Below are 22,995 nucleotides of genomic sequence, written 5' to 3'. Positions count from 1 at the left end.
ATTCCCAAATGTGCTCACAGGCACCAGAAGGGAGGTTTCTTTCAAGTATAGAAGTTAGGTGAGAGGTCAAAGGAGCTGGGAATACTTTTTTTTGTGACTAGCCAGGAAATTGCCTCTATTTCATTGAGATTAACTGAGTTATTGGTACCAATGTATTTCAAAAAGGTGTAAAGTGGCCCAGTCTGCTTATCACGTGTGAAGCATCCCAGTGCAGTTGTAATGTTGGGGTTGTAGCAAGCTGACCACTGAAACAAGTGTGTGTTTATTTGGGGGGCAGGCAAGGAAGTCAGGGAGGGTAGGGGTAGGTTTCAAGATGAGTGTGAAAGGAAAATGGGAGAAGGAAATATTACTGGATATCATGGCAGAATGCCAGCATGCATGTTTGAGATTTATGTTTTGTGTGTTGCAGCCTTCTGCCCGTTCAGTTTTGTGTAAGCTAGTACGAGAGGTTGCCCTGTTTATAACCTATTTAAGAGAGCAACCATTCTCCTGGCAGCTTTTGTGAAGCATGGTTAAGACACATACATAGGACTGTGTGAGTGGTAGATGGACATGGCACCCATTTAAGATTATTATGCAGTGCCACTGACATCCCTGCACAGTGGTTATGGCACAAATATAGTCTCTGGGGAAGCTGGTGCTTAAGGGCAACACGGTCAACAACTGGAGAAAGTGGAAGCATGGGTTAAAAATATACAGCGTTGCTTGAGGTTCACATACAAAGGATGACATGCTCCAAAATGCCTGATTTCTGCACATGCCTAGAGAAAGACTAGGGAAGTTTTCATATCCATTCAGTTCACTGTTGAGGCTAATAAGCAAAAGGTATCAGCTGTTGCCAGCAAATTTGAGGCTTGCTGCATTCCAGAAGAGAATGTGACTTACGAGAGGCAAATTATTCACCAGAGCTCAGATGGAAAGGAAACACATTGATCCCTGTTGGTATCCGTGTGTCTCGAGAGACAATGGGTGCACCTCCAGGATTTAAAGAAGCTTGCACAAACGTGTACTTTTGGAGACTTGTGTGACTCTCACGTAACAGATCTTGTGTGTTTGTGGAGTAAATTCAGACTGGGAGAAGGTTAGGTTGCTAAGAGACACTGATTTTCATTTTCATCTAAGAAAACTTATGTTCATTAAAGGAAGTACATTCTTGATAGGAAATAACTTCTGTAGTTCTAGCTATCTAGTTGGGGAAACAAAGAAGCCATGCTCGCCCCTTGGTTGTCAGAAGATAAATCCAAAATGACCTCTTTACCCAAGGTTCAGAGAAAGTGGGTGTCAGGGAAGAGTTAGAAGTTTCCAGTTTCTCAGAGGGAGAAAGCATTCCCCAAGGGGGGGGAGGGGAGCAGTGAATCTAATAGAAGAGAGCAAGAGGAACAACAGGGAGGGACCGGCTGTTCACAGGAAAGGCAAGGGTTAAGTTCTAGCTCAGATTGGGAGGAGGGGAGATACAAGCCAGCTCTAGCCAGGAGGTTAGAAAAAAGAGTGGGAAAACGACGGGAAAGGCGCCTTCGCCATTTTGAGGGTGGCTGGTCATGGAGAAGCAGAGCTCAGAAGGTATCTGAAAGAAGTGACTCTGAGGAATAATAGTTAAGAACTGTTTATAAGATTATTTTGTTAATACACAATAAAAAGTTATAAAAGAACAAGAAGCGTTTGTGTGGTGATCTGAAGAGGACAACGACCAGGCCTGACAGTGTGTGAGGAGAAGCAGTAAGTTGTAAGCAGCATCCAACCCAAGACATGAACATCTGAACATCAAAGAGAGAGATGTCAGCATAGGGATAAAATTACAGGGGTAGTATGGGAAGCTGCCTTAACCCCAGCTAAGAGACCCCTGACTCATACTGTAGACATTTGCAGAGCTGAAGCAGCAGCAGCAGCAGTGCAGCCCTTGCAACAGCTCACAACTGCAGAAAGGCAAGTGCATGCAATAGCAAAGCCCCAGGAGGACAGAGAAAAACACAGTGTCCTGCACAACCCTCTGCACAATGTGTGTCTCCACCCACAGTCATTTGCAGATTGGGTTGCAAGGATTTGTCAGTACTGAATTCAGTCCTCCATATTTCTGCGGCAGTTTCTGCATTTTATTTATTTTTAAATCCTCATGAATACACTTCAGCATTTTTGTGTGAATATCTCCTAATAAACATACTTTTGCAAACAAATTCTCCATATATAATCCATTCTTACAGGCTATGTGCACTAATATGTTTATTTTTATGAACACTTACCTCTAATATAGGCATTTTGGTAAGCATTGTTTGGTTGGTTGGCACAGCAAATTTTGGATAAGTGTAGATTTTGAATAGTACACATGTTTTGGTTAGCATATTGTTTCAGAATGTGTGAATTTGCTAGATTCAGCTTTAAATACACACGGAATCAAATTCCTCCCCCATCCTTAGGCTTGATCTTCCTCACGAGGGCTTGCCTATGAGGCAAGGCAAAGTGACCACCAGATCTGGCCTCCAAGGAATCAATTGCCCACTGTTGCCACCACTATGGATGTTGTCAGGGGACTGGGCAGAGGAGGAATGGTGGAGACCGCTTCCCCATCCTGACCCTTCCAGGGAGGAGGAAGAGGAAGACAGTGGTTTGTGGGAGGTCACAGCTCAGAGGCAGATGTGGAGAAAAGTTGGGAAATAATGGGTGAGGAGGAGCAGGCAGAGCCAGAGCAACAGCTGGCTGACACGTTGTCATTAGAAAGCATTCCAGACCCTCCATCTTCCAGAACCCGGTGAGCCGTAAAAGTAGGAGAGCAAAGAGCTCAAAGACAGAGGGCATGTAGCTGCACCCACAGAAGTGACAAATGAGGACGTGGGAGAGACGAGGGGTAGAGATTCACTTGGGACAACGTCATTATCCAGGAGGCTGGGTTCTATAGCCTCTCTCTGTAAAGATTGAAATAAAAAAGGATGGTAAGAAACTTTCCCCTGTCTTTATACGTTCCTGGGTAACCAGCCGGAAGCCGCTGACAGCATCCTGACAGCTGCAGAAGTCAGCAGCTCCACCCCATGCTGCCTCTACAGTGGCAAATAGGAGGCACTGTTGGTCTTCTACCTCTAGGGAGGAAATGGCAGGGACTTCTCTCTGGGGTCTCCTGGTCTCTGCACGTGCCCAGGTGATTCAGAGTGAGCCCATTCCTCCACCCCCAGCAACAACCTTTGATTCCCAAGTCATGTATCGGGTGAGGTTGGTTTGATTCCCCCTCTTGTTCCCAGTGTTGATCTTTATTCCCCCCTTGTTCCTGATGTAGTCTTCATTCACCCCTTCTTCCATGGCAGAGGTGTCATTTTGTGGTTCACTTCAGGTGGCAAAATGTATTGGGCTGGTTCCGTCTCTCTCTCTCTCTCTCTCTCTCTCTCTCTCTCTCTCTCTCTCTCCCACACACCCCACCCCACCCCAGAGGAGTATCCAGTATTTTCTACTTGCATCTGGGATGCCCTTTGAGGGACCATAGGTTTGCAGCATAAGGAGAAATAGAGAGGAACCTCTATGAAGGTCAACAAAGACAACTTCTGCTAACCTATAAGCAGATGGACACAGGACTGTGATGTAAATCATTTGGCCAGTCAAGAACAAGAAAAGTCATTCTGGTTAATTGTTTGCAATTTTATGTCTTAAAAATGAAATATTCAAAGTACTTTGTCTTTCAAATGTCAACACATTATATAGTAACTTTTACTATTTACAGCAGGGTTGTTGTAATGGTCTTGTAGAAAATACATGCTTCTGGTCTGAAAACCAGAGCAAAATGCAACAAACCATTTCACTGCAGCCATTGAACATAAAACCTGTACAGTTATCCAGCCAGTGTTCAGAGCAGGAATACAAAAAAAGGAAATCTATTGTTCCCTAGCAACAAAGTTCAAGCCGTTATACTACAATTTCAGTAAGTTTAGAAGTGTTGTTGTTAGATAGGAATGCAAAATCTTGGCATACATTGTAAACATCATTACAATTCATGAGAAAGCAAAAACAAAGGAAAAAGACTAGTAATTGACAAAACACTGTATGCTAGGCTTCTCTTTTTGTTTATAGACACCTTGTTTATGAAAGTTTCAATGTTCTGTCATGGTTCATCATCATACATGTGAAATATTGTCAAAGACCTACAGATATACTAATGTTTATTAAGAGGCTAAAGTTCACCACTAAATCTAAGAAAAGATTGTAACTGGCAAACACATTCTCTTGGACAGATAATGTAAAATGGCAAAGGCCAAGAAAATCCCACAACAAAATTGAACTTGAGGACACCCAGTTTCTGTTAAGGTCTCTATAAGCCAGCATTTGGAAGGGCAATGAGTAGGACTGCGGACCACAGAACACGTAAAATCTAACACATTTTGTCATTGTGTGCTAAAAATTGGCTCCAGCTCTTTTGTTTCTCTCTGCTTCTGGTGATTTTGCTATTTCTCCATTACAATCTTCCCTCATACAGCAGCCAACATTATACCTTGAGCATAATTGATGGAAAAAGTGGGATACATTTTTTCAAAAAAACCTACCCTTTTCAAATGTTGCCCTCTTTCGTTTGAAGGGCAGCAGATTACTGCCGGCATGATAATATTCTCCCTCTTTAAACAAAAAACAGGCTTGCTCACCAAAGCCCTAGGTTTCAGTCATATCTTGACATGATATGATGGGAAACACACTGCACTTTCTAGTAAGGTTGGAACCATTTAGTAAGGTTGGAACCATCTAGTAAGGTTGAAACCATCAACAGGAGATGAATACAAGGCTGTATGTTCTTTAGATTGTATTACCAATGTTTTGTGTTTGCATATAACTTTGCAGACTGACCAGAGTGTTCTAATTTGCCGAATGGTGACAGATTTACTGTACTAGTTTTCACTGTCATTAAAAGACAGAATTTAGTTCTGCTGGTAGTGACATTACTTTGGTGGAATGGTTTAGAAATGTCCAGATGAAATACAATAGCATGAAGAGGAGGCAAGTCAAGGGTTTCAGCTAGATCACTAGGGTTCTTCCTTACATTGCTAGTCTCTTGTGATGTTGAGGTGACCCCTGTGTGTCTCAAAGGGCAGGGCTGCTGTGCAGAGAGGAAGATGATTCATGCTCAGCTCAATCTACTAGGGCATAGCTCAGCCTAGAGTTTTCTTGACTTGCCTCCTGCAAGCCTGTGGAACACTGAACACACACCTAGAGGACATTCGCCCTGCAGCAGCACAGAGGTAATTAACCTGTGGCCCTTCAGCTTTTGCTAGGCTCCATCATCCCTTATCATTGGGCATGCTGCTGGCTTTGGCTGGCAGGCAACATCTGGAGGGCTGCAGGCTCTCTCTACTCCTCATCTACGTACTAAGAATGGCATGCCAGTTGTCTTAAATCCAGATCATTGGCCAGCTTGGCCAATGGTCAAGGATGCTGAGAACTGTAGTCCTAAAAGTTGTGTGCACCCGAGATTGAAGAACACTAATCTAGATCAGAAGGCTGATCGCCGAAGAATTGATGCTTTTGAATTATGGTGCTGGAGGAGACTCTTGAGAGTCCCATGGACTGCAAGAAGATCAAACCTCTCCATTCTGAAGGAAATCAGCCCTGAGTGCTCACTGGAAGGACAGATTGTGAAGCTGAGGCTCCAGTACTTTGGCCACCTCATGAGAAGAGAAGACTCCCTGGAGAAGACCCTGATGTTGGGAAAGATGGAGGGCACAAGGAGAAGGGGGCGACAGAGGACGAGATGGTTGGATAGTGTTTTCGAGGTTACCAGCATGAGTCTGACCAAGCTGCGGGGGGCAGTGGAGGACAGGAGTGCCTGGCGTTCTCTGGTCCATGGGGTCACGAAGAGTCGGACACGACTAAATGACTAAACAACAACAACAAATCTAGTCTACAACCTCCAGACTCTACCGCCTCATCCCATCCTCATTCTGCTGAAGGCATCAACCAGATCTGGGAGCCAACAGGCTGCAATGTAATAGATGTTCTCTCTCTTTCTCCACCCACCCCAACTCCTTTATCACAGCAGCTTTATATTTCTATGCAAACTTTTAAAAGCACAGGCATCTTACCAGAAAAAGGGACAATGACAATGTGTGAATTTGGTTGCTAGTTGAACCGCTCCCAATTAATCTTTGCTGCTTCCAATCTCATGTCTCCTCCACTGACCATTGTTTCCTCAAGGCTCTAATTCCACCCACTTCCCCCACTGCCTGCACTCTCATGTCCTTCAGCTACCCTGAAGGACCATGAATCACCACTGAGCACTCTTGTTTCTCTGCCCTTCCTGGCTTCCAGCCCATATCAACCTTCTGCTCTTTCAACCCAGTGTGAGCTTTACATCCCACCCCTAGGGCTGGTGTGATTTCAGGTTCACTCTGCATTTGGGAGTGAGCTTTCTCATCTCATCATCTTAATAGTCATATATGGTATTATGTTTTTAAATTATTTGTGTATATGGCTAATTAATACTTTGCAAATTAAAAAAAATAGATTAAGGTGAGGTAAGGGAGTGGAAAGGAGCAGGATCTAGCACTCTGCGCCCACATTTCCCTGTTCTATAGTAACCCCATTATACTTTATATATGACCAATCATAAGTCCACATGGCTGCTGTCATCTTCTCTAATTAAACTTTAGACTTCATTCCATTGCTGATTTGCCATACTTTACACACTGGGGGTCTCAGGGGCCCACTCCTCATTCAGGGCTCGTCCATACATCCACTTGTTCCATGCTTTCTAGGCATGGATCAGAGATGTCTCCCATTTGCCCCTCTGCTTTCCCCGGGGGGGGGGGGGCAGGGGGATGCACTTTAGTGCTGAATTGGAGCAAATATCAGTCTGCAGAAAACTCTCCCAGGCCCATGTCTGGAAAGCACAGGACAAGTGGAAGTGTGGACAAGACCTCTGTCTCATTCTCTTGCTGACTACTACCTGAGAGCTAGTGCTCCATTTCAGTGACGCCCTAGCTGCCCTCTCCAGGGTTTCAGATTGGAATGGGAGCTTCTGCATGCAAAGCAGGCGCTCTACCACTGAGCTACAGCTTTCCCTTAAAACAATTAAATCTCAGTTACAACTACAGGAGTGCATTGTTAAGCTCTTGCTCTCCAAGTACCTGCCTCTGCAGCCACATACTGGGGTCAGTTCAAGATGATCTGTTTATTGGGCGTTCATCCTCGTTTGCACAAAGTTTGCAAGGAGGTTATACAATGTCTGATGTTTACTGAGCGCTTGTGAGGTTATATGATGTTGCATCAAGCAAATGTCATCACACACATTTCAACTGCTCCCCCTCAGAAAGATAAAGATGATGATGATGATGATGATGATTTTGTAGGGAGCAGGTTTCTTGTGCTTCAGTGCTAAATCTACTTTAATTGTGCAATCTGAATTTGCTGGTTGAATGCCACCTGCAAAACAGTGACCGCCTGGAAGCTGCCTCTGCTTTTCAGTGTGAGTTGCCTCCCCCTACTTTTATTTCACTTCCTTTTGTTATGATGTCAGGCAGCCTCCTTACAGCATTTCCAACTCTCTGCCCCACTTCCTATACATTCTGTTGCCCTGAGGCCCTTTGTAGTTTTCCCACAATTGTCACCCCTTTCCAGTTTCCTCTGCCCTCTTTGTTTTCCCTGTCTTCTGTTTCACACCCCAGTCCTTATTTCAGTGTATTCCCTCCCCTTCTCTGCAGCCATTCTTCTCTTCAAGATTCCTATTTCTAAGGTGGTGTTTCTTCAACTAGTTCTCATTTCACTCTCTTTTGTTCTGCCCACTATGCTCTTCCAGTCCTTAAGACGATGTGAGGACAGACAAAACTGGAGGGATGTGAATATTTCATACCTGAGAACTCCCTTCAGCAGATTGAATGTTTGCTAATATTCCAAGGCATCACAATAATTCAGCCAATAGTAGTCAGAGGCTTTGCCACCACTGCAGGAACACAAAATCTCCTAGCACATCCCATTGTAGATTATTTATTTAATTGCTCATTAGAAAGTCATTTGTGAATTTTCCTCCTACTATTTTTTTTTTTTTTTTGGAAAAAATATAAGGGGTGGGAGTAGGGAGATAAAATTGGCCAAGTGACTTAATACCTGTCTGATATCCAACTTGCCTTCACTGAAGCATGCCTAAAAGGGCCAGTAGGTCTGCTTTTAGCAAGGTTATGCGGGATGGCATAATAACAGAATGGGTTTGTAAGGAGAATGTGGTTTAAAGTAGAATGTAAGTCAGGAGAAGCAACACATTCTGTACATTTTATTCTATGTATATCCTCAACCCATTTCTCCCAGAAATGGCTTGTATGTGCTTTCTGGCAATTGCACTTTCTTTACAAAGGCTGCTCACCACTTGCAGAATGGCAAAATGTCAGTAACTCATCCACATTTCCTTTTGTGCCACATTTTTAGGCACAGGTACAGGCTTTCCAGGTCTGTGTCTGAGCAGGTTTTGTTTTTTGTCCCACCACTTTCCCATGGAAAACCCATGTTTTACTGCTGAATCACAGCAAACGGCAATGGGGTTTTCCACAGATTGCCATTTGCTCCGATCCAGCAGTAAAGTGTGGGTATTCTGGGGGGAAGCAGTGGGACAAAAAGCAAAACAAAAAACCGCTCAGACACAGAGCTGGAAAGCCTAGAGAGTGCAGACTAAACATAAGTGTGGATGAGCCTTAAGCCAGAATGATTCTTTGGATCAGGGTTTCCCAAACTTGGGTCTCCATCTGTTTTTGGAGTACAACTCCCATCATCCCTAGCTAATAGGACCAGTGGTCAGAGATGATGGGAATTGTAGTCCAAAATCAACTGAAGACCCAAGTTTGGGAAACCCTGCTTTAGACTATGCATTATCTAGGCCAGGGATGGGGACCTTTTTCAGTGTAAGGACCTCACTTAATTCTGAGCAACCTTTCAGGGACCATATGTCAGTGGTGGGTTAGGCCAGAGGCAAAAAAATAAATAAATGGTCAGGGCAATTAATACAAATTTGTATCTTTGTAGGGCAGTAGTTTCTGCACACTCCTCTCTATCCAGGTGAGCAAGAGATATTATCAGTTTTCAAGGATACATCCCAGCCAGGCAAAAACACTCAAGGAGGGTGTGATGTAAGGCTGGTGAGGATGATAACCTGGGGTTATAAGGGTTCAAGGGCTATAAGAGAGATGCTTGGAGGTCTGCATTTGGCCACTTGAGCCTGAGGTTCACCCCTGCTGGTCTGCATTCTATACAACTACATCCTTCTTAAGATTTCAAAAAAGCTACAGTCTGGAAGCACCCAAAACATGTTGCTTTAAAGTGAAATCTATTCAGATGTTCTCCACAATCACCATTCATTCCTATGCACAGGATTTGCACAGAAGATGAGCTTGGAGGGCTGCGTCCTTGACCTCAAAGTGGAAAAATAACAGGGTTTTTATCCCCTGAATTTCAAAAGCAAACATGATAAAAACATTTCTATATACCACCACCCTCTGGTGGCATGATTATTTAATTATTATTTTTCTAATCCACATTTTATATCAAACAATACCTATAAACACACCTAGGAAATTCTGTTCATTCATTGGTAAACGCCAAAGAGGGAAAAGAAAAGTATTCCATTTCATTTTATGAGCTTTTGGCATAATAACAAAAATGACAACATTCAAGGCAGCATTAAAACCCATCCATGGTTGGTAATATAAAGTGCATTTCCTGCATATAATACAAATATATCTATATGGAACTCAAGGCACACACTAACGTCATACGTATTACATACTAGAAATGCACAATTTCAAGCTAATAACTATTTAAGAAGAGTTTCAAAACATTTTCTTCCCTTCTGGGTATTTTAAAGCATTTTGTTTTAAAAGGTACATCAATTCACGAGCCTCAAATGATAGAACTGCTTAAAACATTGCTAGTGTTGACATCTTAGATCAGTGCTAAAATATATCACCATGAGTGCACTTCTTACATAAAGCCCAGAAATTATTTCTGTGAATTAAAAAGTGCTTGTCCATTTTAGCCTGGTGTGTGGAGGTACTAAAATTCTCCACAATTTCATGGGGAATGACCCCCCAGGTCAGAGCTAGCAATACAAGAACAAGGTACAATACTAATTATTTTGTCTGATCTCATTAACTGGATCCAATGGTGTACAGTATTTTATACCATAAAAGAACCTAAAGGAGAGTGAATTTTCCTCTGAGGCACCCTCCCCCTCCCCCTTTCCCTCCCTCCCTCCCTCCCTCCCAGATTCTAACTCCAGTGGTCAAAGATGAAGAACATCCAGAATCTGGACCACTGACGAGCAACAAGTAGGGAGAACTCAAATGTCAATGTTATTTGGTGGATTTATATCTGATGTTCATAATCAAGCCCATCCCTAACAGCTAGTTGTCACATATACCCAATATAAACCAGCTTGGGAATATAGGAGCAATGAATATTAGGATATTAACTCTCATGAACAGGCATTGTGATTAGTACTTGCTTAGTGAGGACAAATTATTAAGCACCTGCTTTTCCTTGCTAAAAAAAATACATCCACTCATCTGGGCCCATTTGTATGACCAAGTTGACATTCCTGCGGTTTATTGCTGATTTTTTTTTGCTTTTGATATTAACTGTGTATTTTACTTCTTTGTGGTTACCTTATGTTTTCTAAACTGCTTTGGGTGGCAGTGAAAGTGGATTCTAAATGCCATCATAAAGAATTAAAGAAATAAAATGAATGAGAAGTTGAAAGAAAAATGGGCAAATATTGGTGAACTCAAAAAACTGGTTGAGTTGGACTGTACATCTGAGGGAGCAAGTGCATGGTCACTTCATCATGATGTGCCAGACTCTCCACAGTCAGGCTTTCCCATCTTTCAGCATTTCCATTTGTCATATGAAGAGGCCCTGAAGTCTACACTAAGACTGTCCTTCATTCTTTTATTTCAGAAGAGTGCCAGGGTGTTTGTATTCACTTTGATGAAACTTCTCACTTAAATTGAAAATCACTACCTTCTACCATTGATGCTGATGGGAATCGCTAATGGCCAAGTCTGCAATCCTAAGCATGTCTACTCAGAAGTAAACTCTGCTGAATTCAGTGATGCTTGCTCCCACCAGGTATGTGTGGTTAGGATTGTAGACCAAATGTGCTTATAATGCATGGCCTAAATCTAAACTTGTGAAAGACACAAAAACATAAGGTCCAGGGTGATAAACCAGCCACCAGCTGGCTGGATGTCACTCAAGGGACTTCTCCATTCAGCTGGAAGGATCCTTTCCTCATCCTCCCCACCCTCAGCACAATTTTTAGCTGGAAAAAGCTTCCTATCGGAGCCAGTAGGAAGCATTTTTTTCTAGCCTAATTGTGGACCAGGGAATTGCAAGTGAGAATGGATGCTATGAATGGTATCTCCCTTGCTAAAAGCACCTCTCCCAGACTGCTTGAGAACTGGTGTCTGTGGTAGACTTTTCAAGTCCAATTGATGCACGGAGGACCAGGATCTTCATGGAAAATATAGCTACTAGGATGTTGCAGGAGAACAAAATCTCCTCCTCTCCAGCTGCAATCTCCATGAAGATCACCTTTCCCACCTGGCAATTTATCTTGAGAAAAGATAAAATGCTTTATATTCAAGACGAATTGCTGGGGGTGGGGGGAGGAGAGAGAGAGTCTGCACGTGTGTGTGTGTGTGTGTGTGTGTGTGTGTGTGTGTGTGTGCTCTGTGTGTGAGAGAGTGAGCTCAGGGTGGCCACACACATTCTTCTTTTGGCCCCTACTTCAAAGCTGGCAAATTTGCAATAGGAATGTTAGATGACGTGGCATCTCTATCCGTGCTTCACCATTTAGTATCTTCTGAGTTGGCAAGCAAAAGGGCATCTTCTCTCAGGTCTGTGAACATGACTGTTATCACTGCTGAGATTCCTGAAATCTGGCTTGCCACTTTTTAACTGCCCACAGAGTGAAACAATTTGTCCTATAAGGCAATGACTAACAATGGTTTATCTGCAATTTATTAAGAAGGTCATGGCTGACAACACCCTACCTCTGAGGTGTGAAGTATAGAGGATTGGTTTTCTACTTGGCTCAAAGTATTTTGGGGTGTTTCTTATACCCTGGAGTTATGCCTGAAGGCCCCTTAAAAGCATAGCTTGTGCAGACTGCTTGGTGGATGAGTTGTCAGACCAAGGAACAAAGGGTGTTGGCCAGACCACAAACATATTGTATGCAAGTTATTAAAATTAACAAAACTGTGTCCTGAAGAGGGAAAGAGAGAACACACTCAATATTTTGCCCATGTGAACCATTTCCAAATGAAATTCAACACCAAGAACGCCGCTTCCAAATGTTAAAGGCAGCCATCCTAGAACTAACAATCATTGCCATCTCCCAAAGAGTTTTAAACAAACGATATTAAAATACCATCTTCTGTCACATTTAAAGGCAGTTGGATATGTTTTCCCCCTCTATATTTATATATACATAGAGTTCTGATCTAGAAAAACCAATACAATAAACCTTTACTTTAATGTTTTTTTAAAAACAGGCAGTCTTTGGTGATGCAAAGGCAGAGATCGATGTCTTTTGTTTGTTTGTTACCTCCTGCCTATTTCACTCTGTCTCATAAAGTGAATATTGTTGGCACTGTCAGAAAGTTCTAGATACTGCTCCACAGACAAAACAAAATATCCATCATAGCCCTGTACTTTCCCTGTGCTTAAAAGCTGCTGTTTCTCCCCCTCTGTCCAAGCCCGAATACCTTCTTCACCATCTTGGAGTCGCCTTTGTTCCTTAGTCCAAGCTTGAGCCACAGCTCTCTGCCTGGCTACCTCCAAGACATGGTTCTTCTCTTCTTCCACAGTAGTCCCGTACCGAACATTAAAGCACAGAGAGCCGTGCTGGAGCTGGATATCAGCAAACCGTCTAGTCCTGCCATTGATGATGGAAGTCATTTGTGATACTGTGACGTTGACACCGTTCTCCAAAATCCGACGTCCCCCAGTGTTGCCTATCACTGCAAGGTCTTCTTCCAGAGACCCAAGCTTGATGAAGTAGTGAGTGTCTCGCCCATCTATTGTAAAGTGCAGGTCTTCAAGATAGTGAGCATTGTTGAGGATGGCAGCGATGCGGCGGCTGTCTTCATTCGCCACCCCAATCACATCAGCTGTTACCATGCCATCTTTGATGGCAAATTTGATACCTTTCCCAAAAACTGAGGGAACTGCAGCAAATCTGGGCAGCTTTGCTTTCTCCACACATCTTCCATTGCTGTATTTGGGGGTCATGGGAAGCTGGTCCAAGGAAATGAAGTTTCTGAGCTGCTTCTGTAGTTCACACTGAATGCCAAGTATAGTCTGGAAAAGAGAAGATGCATGGCATATGAAGGTAAGGTTTTTGGAGTTGTTAGAGAAACATGCAATACGTTTCTATTGCAACAACGTAACCTGGTTCACACTTCACTTTAAACCATAGTTATCTAATGATTAAAGGTTAATTTGCAAGGTACTGGTGCACATGATGGGATGCGGGTGGCGCTGTGGTCTAAACCACAGAGCCTAGGGCTTGCCAATCAGAAGGTTAGCGGTTTTGAATCCCTGCGACGGGGTGAGCTCCTGTTGCTCGGTCCCTGCTCCTGCCAACCTAGCAGTTCAAAAGCACATCAAAGTACAAGTAGATAAATAGGTACCGCTCCGGTGGGAAGGTAAACAGCGTCTCCGTGTGTTGCTCTGGTTCGCCAGAAGCGGCTTAGTCATGCTGGCCACATGACCCGGAAGCTGTACGGTGGCTCCCTTGGCCAATAAAGCAAGATGAGCACCGCAACCCCAGAGTCATTCGTGACTGGACCTAATAGTCAGGGGTCCCTTTACCTTTACAGTGGTACCTCGGGTTAGGAACTTAATTTGTTCTGGAGGTCTGTTCTTAACCTGAAACTGTTCTTAACCTGAAGCACCACTTTAGGTAATGGGGCCTCCTGCTGCTGCTGCTGCTGCTGCTGCGTGATTTCTGTTCTCATCCTGAAGTGAAGGTAATATTTCTGGGTTAGCGGAGTCTGTAACCTGAAGCGTATGTAACCCAAGGTACCACTGTACTGGTGCACATGGCTAAAGTTGTGGGTCCTTCACAATCCTCCCTGCCCGTGCTGCCACACTTCCAGGAAGTGTTGCAGAATTCCAGCAATACTCCAGGGTATGCACTTCATGAGAAAATAGCATAATGGGATAAATCAGGGTTTGAAGCTGTACTGTAAGAACAGACCTCTTCTTATGTGGCAGCTGAGGACTCATCCACACCATTTGTCCTGCAGTTTCTAGGCACAACTTTGTGTGTTCTAGGCACAACCACTGTGTTCATGCGGTTTCTGTTTGCCCCAGTGCTTTCCTTGAGAAACCCACTCTTCAACATTGAACCAGAACAAACCACAATTCGAGTTTTCCGCTGATCACTGTTTGCTCAGATTCAGCGGTAAAGAGTGTGTTTTTGCAGGGAAAATGCCACAGGGCAAAACAAAAAAGTGCTCAGACATCACAAAACAAAAACATCACACTTTAAAGTGGGGACTTGTGCCTAGCAATGCAGCACAAAATGAAATCTGATTCTACTTCTCTTTGCCTCTCAGGTACCCTCTTGTGCATGGGAAGGCAAACTAAGGCCCGGGGGCCAGATCAAGACCAATCACCTTCTAAAACCGGCCCGCGGACAGTCTGGGAATCAGCATGTTTTTACATGAGTAGAATGTGTCCTTTTATATAAAATGCATCTCTGGGTTTTTTGTGGGACCTGCATGGTTTTTTTTACATGAGTAGAATGTTTGCTTTTATTTAAAATGCACCTCTGGGTTATTTGTGGGGGATAGGAATTTGTTCATCCCCCCAAAAAAAATAGTCCAGCCCCCCACAAGGTCTGAGGGACAGTGGACCGGCCCCCTGCTGAAAAAGTTTGCTGACCCCTGCTCTAGTGGTTGTCTTACAAGATCACGATTTGCATGTGGACATTTACAGATCTGTGCAGCAATACCTTATCTTACGTGCAATTGACTTGCACATTTTCAACTATACGTGGTTGAAGATGGGCTGGTTGAAATTGTGTAAGTCAAATGCCAAGCAAGGTGCTCTTTGTGCCAGGTCCACTTAGGGGGCACCTGGCATGAGAATAGCGTTGTTGTTGTTGTTATTTGCATTTGTTAGCCGCTTTATCTTGCCCAGGGATACCCAAAGCGACTTACAACCAAATAACCAAACAGGCACCCACCCACCCACCCTGCTCACAAAGCAACATTGAAAACAAGAGAAAAAACAGAAGAAATGCATGAAAAAATACCCCACCCACTTCTAAAAGGCCACAGGGAGTTAAAGGCCAAAGGCCTGATTATGGAGTAAAGTTTTTGTCTGGCTCTCCACCTTGCTTGCCAGGCAAGACCCACTCAATGCGCCAGCTCTGAATGGTTCTCACGAGATCTTGTGAGGCAGCTGAGTTCCAGCAAGATCATCCCTAGTTTTCCAGAGCTGGTGTGCTGAGCACCATGCCTTGTGCCCCAAGCAAGGCAGAAAGCTCGAAAGTTCTTTTCACACTGGGTTCACTTGGGTTACCCATCATGAAAAGAACTTTTAAGCTCTCTACCTTACTTGGGGGATGGGAGGGGAAGGGGCAGGCCCGCTCAGCATGCTGGCTTTGAGATGCTGCTGCAAGATTTCACAAGACAACCCAATTCCCCCTCCCCCCCCCACTCTGAGATCTCATGAGAGCATTCCAGGGCCTCCTAGAGCTCAAATCAGAATGAATGCTCAATAAACAGTGGAAATCAAATAACATCCATACTATTTTGTGCAAACAAATCAGGATGGATGCTTAATAGAAAAGGCTATCAGCAGAGGTCCTTGTCTTCTCTTCCCCCTGTATGGAGAATAAAGTGGTCCCATAGGTTACAGAACTAGTATATCTCTGTTTTAGAGTAAGTGACATAATAAAGTCACTATGAGATTGTGGAGCTTAAGGGAGGAAAATGTTTTGCACCGATGGTTGGGGCATCTTGGACCATGGGGAGCCTGCACCCCTGCCCTCCAACATAAACACCAAGCGTGGGGTGAAGAAAGAGGAAAATAAATATGTATCCTGTTTCCCCCCTAGAAGTCACATAATGCAGGAATGTGTCTTTTTGCTAACCTTTCCAGGGTCCCACTCTTGGGTCTTTGTTTGAAGCTGTACAAGTTCATACGTTGTCTCCATAGCATCCACTTCTGGCTTTGGGAATCCCGGGAGTACATTGTGAAGCTGAAACCCAAACAACTCAAGCCAACTTCCAATGTCTACAAATAAAACCAAACAGAATACAATTAACATGCTGAAGACAAGAAGTACGGTATGACAATTATAGAAAAAACAAATAGGGCTGCCATACATCTGGAATTTCCTGGACACAGCTGGGATTTGGCCCTTGTAAACAGCACGTTACATGTCTGGGAAAATCCGGATGTATGGCAACCCATGCTGGCAGTGTAGATTTGGGTGAATTTCCTTTAAAAAGGCTAAGTTGAGATTTTTGCAACTTTGCTAAACAATTTGGCTACAAAAAAGTTCAACCACTTTTGTGTCCGGATTTTCACTTTTTGAAACCCTACAACTATAGAAAAAAGAGATTCAAGTCCTAAAGAAAAATATTTCAAGCCTCTCCCTTCTTTGGCTGCTCAGATATGAATCAAAAGCTGCTGTAGACAAGGTGACAGGGTGGAATATTCAGAAGTGTTGCATTTCCCATAGCTGAGTGATATCTGGAATTATATTCCAACTTGTGGCCGTGTACAAATATAAGGTCATATGTGTTTTAAATGCCTGCTGAAAACTTTTCTATTCCACTACGTCTGGCATTCCACTACGTCTATTCCACTACGTCTATGTAGGCATATGTATATTTCCACAATGGTTAATTGATGTCTGTTTTTAACTTTTCTATATGTTTTTCTGTATGGTTTTATGCATTTATATTTTAAATTGTTTTGCTATATTTTCATGAAATAGCAGTCTATAAATATTTTTTTATAAACAAACAACCCAAAAGAGAGTAATTTTGAATGGAAAAATAACAGTGGGGAGAAGAGGTGCTTAACCCTTTTCTACATACATGGCTTGCAAGGATAAACATGTATCTGGAAGCTCGGGGGAGAGGGAGGGAAACAGCTTGTTAGCAGCAATCTGAAGTGGGGAAATTGGTGGCAAGGAATGGTCAGGCACACTCTTCCACTGCTGATTCTCTACATCAAATCACCTGCTCCTGAAGTTGCTTTCATTTAATTCTTGAAAAGTGGCTGTTGAAAGATGTGTTACATTTTCCTGTAACTTTCATGTTAGGTCACATAGAGCTGTATCATGGGAGAAGTGGAGTGACAGGTACAGGATAAAAAATGTAGGCGGCAACCTACATTTGACGGAAGCAATTCTGTTTCCATCGCACTGCCCAGCTCTGACCTAAACTACCTTATTCATCTCCCTGTCGGCTGTTCTGGAATTTTATGTAATATATTACACAATAATTCTGTTATTCCACACCATTTGTTTGAATGCAAATGGGGGCCAGGAATGTAATCGATTACGTATCACTTGCAGATTGCAAACAACAGCAGCAAACAAGGATGAAACTTGAAAAAAAATATTGTGGGGTCCAGGTAAGCCCCACCCTGCATAATTAATCACATGACGCAGTGCATACGCACCATTTGAAAGGGAATGTCCATTAATATTGTGGGGGCCCAGCCCCCTCAAATGTTTACTGTGGGGGGCTAAAGTCTCCATGGCCCCTAGGAGCTGGAAAATACGAATTGTGTAAACGGGATTGGTTTCCATTCTGGATGGAAAATACGAATTGTATGAACTGGATTGATTTTTCTGCCTGTTGTAGCAACTGTAATTCCATAAAATTCAAATTGCAATACAGTAAAACCTGATTTAAGAAAGAAAAGAAGCAATATGATCAATATGAGTATTTAATGCACTGGATTTCCCATTTCCCACCCTGAACCACAAACCACCTGAATGAAGATTGTGGACCACAGTTTGGGAACTCCTGATCTACCCCCAGGTAGGCAATAAAATGGGGAATAACATGCCTGCATACTGCCTAAAATACCTGGGATATTCAGTGAAATATGACTTTAGTTTGGTATACTGGTTTGCTGTTAATATTTCATTCTGCAACTCTGCTTAGCTTTTTTCCATTTTTCTGCTCCCCCCCTTACCTTCTTTTCCAGTGTCTACATGTTTTTGCATGTAACAAAAACTCAATTAAAAGTTTAATTTAAAAAAAAAAAAAAACTGAAGGAAAGGTGGTATAAGAAGCTCCATTCCAGCTATATTAATGATTTCTAGTTTTAAAACTTTTATGCAGTAATTTTTTGTGCTGTAATCTTTTATAGTTTGTGTTGTGTGATTTCAGAGGAAAGCCTCGTCTTGCCCCCTGCTGTTCTCTGTTAAAGGCCTCTGGCTATACAAATTAAATTGACTGATTTCTTAATTCATTTTGTTTCAAAATTAATCAGAGATTCAATGAAACTGTTTGCAGAAATTGTCTGAACATATTCACAAGATCCACTGTCATAAAAGCATTGGGGGAGCCTGAGGGAAGTGTTCCATTCCAGGGACCACATGTGAGGCTTGGATAGGGCCAGAGGCAAAAGTGGGCGGAGCAACAGAGGTAACATTTATATCTTTGTACACTAAGATAGTTTTTACACACTCTCTCTCTCACACACCCCTTTCCTAGCTACATCCAGGCGGACTAGAGACCTTGTAAGAGTTCAAGGACATATTCCAGTCAGGCAAAATAACTTTCATTATTTATTATTTATTTCATAAAATTTAAAAAACTGTTTGATTGTAAGAAATCTCAAAAAAAGACAGTAAAAAATAAAAATAATAAATTACAGCCCTACTTTAAAAGATGCAAAAGGAAAAACAAACAAACCTAAAACTAAAGCAGATTATAAATTGACCTCAACTTTCTAAGCATCTGGACAGGCTTGCAAGAATGTTTTTAGCAGGCACTGAAAAGAGTAAAGTCACTCAAGAGGCAGGGAGTTCCAAAGTACAGGCGTCGCCGCACGAAACGACTGAGTACTTACAAATGCGGAATGAGCATTAAGTGGCACTTGCAGCAGTGCCAATTCCACCAATCCAAGTGGTTGAGTGGATACATGTGGGGTAAAGTGATCTCGTAGGTAAAGTGGTCCCAAGTTGTCATATACTAAAAGTAACACCTTGAACTTCTGCGCATGAAACAGGCTCAGTGGTCTGTGTGTTCTGCAGAGAGTTCCAGAGGCCATACAGAGAGGTTAGGAGGATCCCCTTTAGCTCCTGGGCCTTAGGTTACGCACTTCTGTCATTAAAATTCAAACCAGAAACTACCCTCCCCCACAACCCAATTTAAAAAATGCTTTACCTGTTGTGTATTTAGCCACATCTTGGATTCTGCCAGCTGGATAATTATTTTCAAATGCATACAGATTAAATGGCTTGGGGTTGTTCTTCAGTTCTTCCCAGATATGGTGGTTTGGTGTTGTCCAGCGCCCAGCGATGACATCATAATCTCTTTGCCCCAAGTGCACCAGTTTAGTGAGTGAATCATACAACCCTCCATGGAAACCTATAATGAGCTCAAAATCTGAATTTGTGTCCTGATAGATCTCTCCGTAAGGGGTGTAAAGAATTTCTTTTATCACTTGACCTCGACTGCTGAAGATAGCTAAAGGTGTGCCAGTGTTGTCACAGGCAACGTAATATTCTTCTCCACTGCTTAATTCCATGGCTATTAGGTGACCCTGAAGGTCGTAATACAAGGAAGTTATTTCTGAACTACTGTGATTGTATAAGTGAGTAACTCTTACTGGATTGGAAAGGTCCGCGTAGAAGAATTGGAGGTGTTGTCCAGAACTTGATTTGCTGGCCACCCGTCGCCCCAGCCCATCGTAGCAATACTGGATTGTCCACCCAGAAATCCTGTTGTAGGCTCTATTCAGAAAGCCATTAGAGGTGTACTCAAAGATGTCATTTCCTCTTTGTTTGAGGAAACCATCCTCGTCCATTTTGTACTGAATGTCCCCCAGCCTTGTGATACGATCTCTGAGATCATACCTGAGAGGAGTAAGCCGAGCGCTGTTTCCGTGGCTAAGTAAATTGATATTTCCATTGAGGTCATAGCTGTAACGCCACTGGGTTTTGTCATTCACAGACACAGTTTGAAGTTGGCTATCAGCATCATATTCATAGGAATATCTTGTTATGTTTGCATCGACTCCAACTCGGATGTCGCAAATCACCATGCGGCCCATGTTGTCATACTGAACGGTCATCCAGTAGGCAATGGATTTAAGGATTTCGTATTGCACTTCAATCACTTGGCCATTGGCACTAAAAAATTTGGTATGCTTCATAGCAGTAGTAGTTATAACTTGGTTTAAGTCGTAATTGATTACGCTGAACTTTCCGAATTGTTCAGTTTTACCAGACACATCAACGTAGCGATACAGATCAATAGGAAGAGGGGTTTCATTTATCATGGCCTGCATGCTGGTTACTCTAAAGTTGTTGTAGCTGTAGTCAAATCTGGCGTTCACAAGACCTTCTTCACTAAATCTGAATATCTGGCGGCCAATAAGTGGACCTACATATAAAACATTGGGCAAATGTTTAAGGAGAAGGAAAACAGCACAAAAATATACAATAGTAATAATAATGTAATAATAAAACAAGACTGCCAGAAGGACTAGCTACACTGGGGTCATCAATATGATGTCCACAAGCACCAGTGTGGCTGCCAGTACCTCCTATGGCACCTGTGAAATTACCTCAGTCAATATCCTGTCAAAAATCAACCACAGGTGAGAGGCCAGCTCTTTCTGCTCAGTTCTTATTTATGCTGGCTTGGCCTTTTCTACAATGAACAACCCCCTTCCTCTTAATGTACCCACATTCCACTGGAATGCAGGGCTGGATATCCACCCTCCAATCTATTAACAGAGGCAAAAGCAGCTTCTCTCTGTCACTAAACATGGTGGTGACTGCTGTAGGTTCCTTTCCCCCATGATGGATTGGCTGCTACCATTTTGTGGTCCCATTTTTTTTCTTCTCTTTCAGTTGTGGCAGCCATTATGCCATGCACCCATACTAGATGGGCTAAAGGTAATCGTAATATTATTATTATTTTTTAAAAAAACCTTAAGGTATTGCATTTTTAACTGTGCAGTGAAATGACTACTATATACCACAAATATATGACACAAGCACAGCCCAAATAATAATATACAGTTTCAACCTACCTGTTTGCCTGTATCTGATGGTGCAAATAAATCCATCATGCATCAAGTGTATTGTTTTAATAACACCTGATGACTCTTCATAAGTAAAGGAGACTTGCGTGGTGTCATAAAGAATCTCTGACAGTCTGGACTGCTTGGTGTATTTGTAAAGAACCCTGCGCCCTGTACCCGGGTAGAGGGTCTGCAGAAGTCGTCCGTCTCTGGTGAAGTCCTGGATGAAAGATGCACTGCTGTCTGGTGGGGAATAGAGATTGCGGAAGTATCCAACAGACAGCATTGTCTGAAAGCTGTGGCGTACCATACTTGGCATGGTGACAGATAGTAGGTAGTCTGACTGGTCATACTCAAAGATGTAACGACGCTGACTATGCAGGAGAAGCATCACAGACTGAAAGAAAAAAACACAGAAACAACAAGCACAATGACTTGCACGCAATGGTGGCAAATTTGTTGACCATCGACTGGGTGAGGACTGCAGGGCCCGCTCCCTTCCAGGGCCTTTTCCAACTGGCCCAGGGGGCGTGGCCCAGGACCTCTCTCCCGGCTACAAAGGGACTCCTGCTGCAGTGAGGCCTCGGACCATCGGCTGGGTGAGGACTGCAGGGCCTGCTCCCTTCCAGGGCCTTTTCCAACTGGCCCAGGGGGCGTGGCCCAGGACCTCTCTCCCGGCTACAAAGGGACTCCTGCTGCAGTGAGGCCTCGGACCATCGGCTGGGTGAGGACTGCAGGGCCTGCTCCCTTCCAGGGCCTTTTCCAACTGGCCCAGGGGGCGTGGCCCAGGCCCTCTCTCCCAGCTATAAAAGGACTCCTGCTGCAGTGAGGCCTCGGACCATCGGCTGGGTGAGGACTGCAGGGCCTGCTCCCTTCCAGGGCCTTTTCCAGCTGGCCCAGGGGGCGTGGCCCAGGCATTTATTTGGAACAAACTTTTTGGGAAGGGTGGGAAGTGTTCTGCCATTCTTCCCTGTTCCAGGTGGTTAATGTGCTTTAAAATGTCCTCAAGCAGTCGGTGGCAATTTTTATTTTTATTTTTATTTTTATTTTTATTTTCCTTTTTTCCATTGTTGGGGGTGGGTGGGATGGATATTTAGTTGGGGATTAATTTTAGTATAATTGTTCTGTTTCTTTTTGTTGTTGTTGTTTTATTGGTTCTGTATAGTTTGTGTTTTGTTTTTAAGGGGCGGGATCAGGGCTGCCTGGGAGTGGGGCCCCAGCCAACACGATGGCTGGGACAAGTTCCACGGGGGAGGAAGCACTGGGACATCCGATCTCGGTGATCATGGGCAGGAGGCGGAGTTACGCTAAGACCAGACCATGTCATTACCGAGGAGGCAGGTTTAGTCGTTGTTTGAAGACTATCCCTGCCTCCGGGTCTGGCCTTGACCAGATGGATACTGGAATCAACAGGGGAAACCTACATGACCTGAAGGTGTTGCTGTGTAATGCCAGGTCAATGATGAATAAAACCACTGCCATCCATGACCTGATTGTGGATGGAGGATTTGACCTGGCATGTGTGACAGAGACCTGGTTGGAGGAAGCAGATGGGCCTGTCCTTACTGCTGCTTGCCCACCAGGTTTCTCTTACGCACAGCAACCCAGGTTATGTGGGCGGGGAGGGGGGGTTGCAGTGATTTTTAGGAAGTCACTAGCTTGCACCAGGCGTCCTACTGGGAAGATCCAGTTTTCTGAGTGCATGTTCTGGAAGTTGGACAATAGGGGCAGTACAGGATTCCTTTTGGTGTA

General features: G+C 43.5%; 1 protein-coding gene and 1 long non-coding RNA gene across 11 annotated transcripts in view; one reads left to right on the top strand and one right to left on the bottom strand.

Moving 5' to 3' along the window:
- Positions 1-22,995, top strand: part of LOC307207744 — a 962,945-nt gene that overhangs the window by 11,948 nt on the left and 928,002 nt on the right. The window lies entirely within an intron of this gene.
- TENM1 (teneurin transmembrane protein 1) overlaps positions 8,123-22,995 on the bottom strand; it is a 399,682-nt gene continuing 384,809 nt past the window's right edge. For all 10 annotated transcript variants that reach the window (XM_079961576.1, XM_079961584.1, XM_079961581.1 and 7 more), the window contains 4 exons: positions 21,253-21,640; positions 19,377-20,597; positions 16,112-16,254; positions 8,123-13,305 (listed from right to left, as the gene is read on the bottom strand). In XM_079961576.1, coding sequence (XP_079817702.1) covers positions 12,547-13,305; positions 16,112-16,254; positions 19,377-20,597; positions 21,253-21,640 — 2,511 coding nt within the window. In that variant the 3' untranslated portion in view covers positions 8,123-12,546. The remainder of the gene's footprint in view (positions 13,306-16,111; positions 16,255-19,376; positions 20,598-21,252; positions 21,641-22,995) is intronic.

This window comes from Podarcis cretensis (genome assembly GCF_951804945.1).
Source record: "Podarcis cretensis genome assembly, chromosome: Z".
NCBI lineage: Eukaryota > Metazoa > Chordata > Lepidosauria > Squamata > Lacertidae > Podarcis > Podarcis cretensis.
This window is presented reverse-complemented; position numbering and strand designations above follow the sequence as displayed.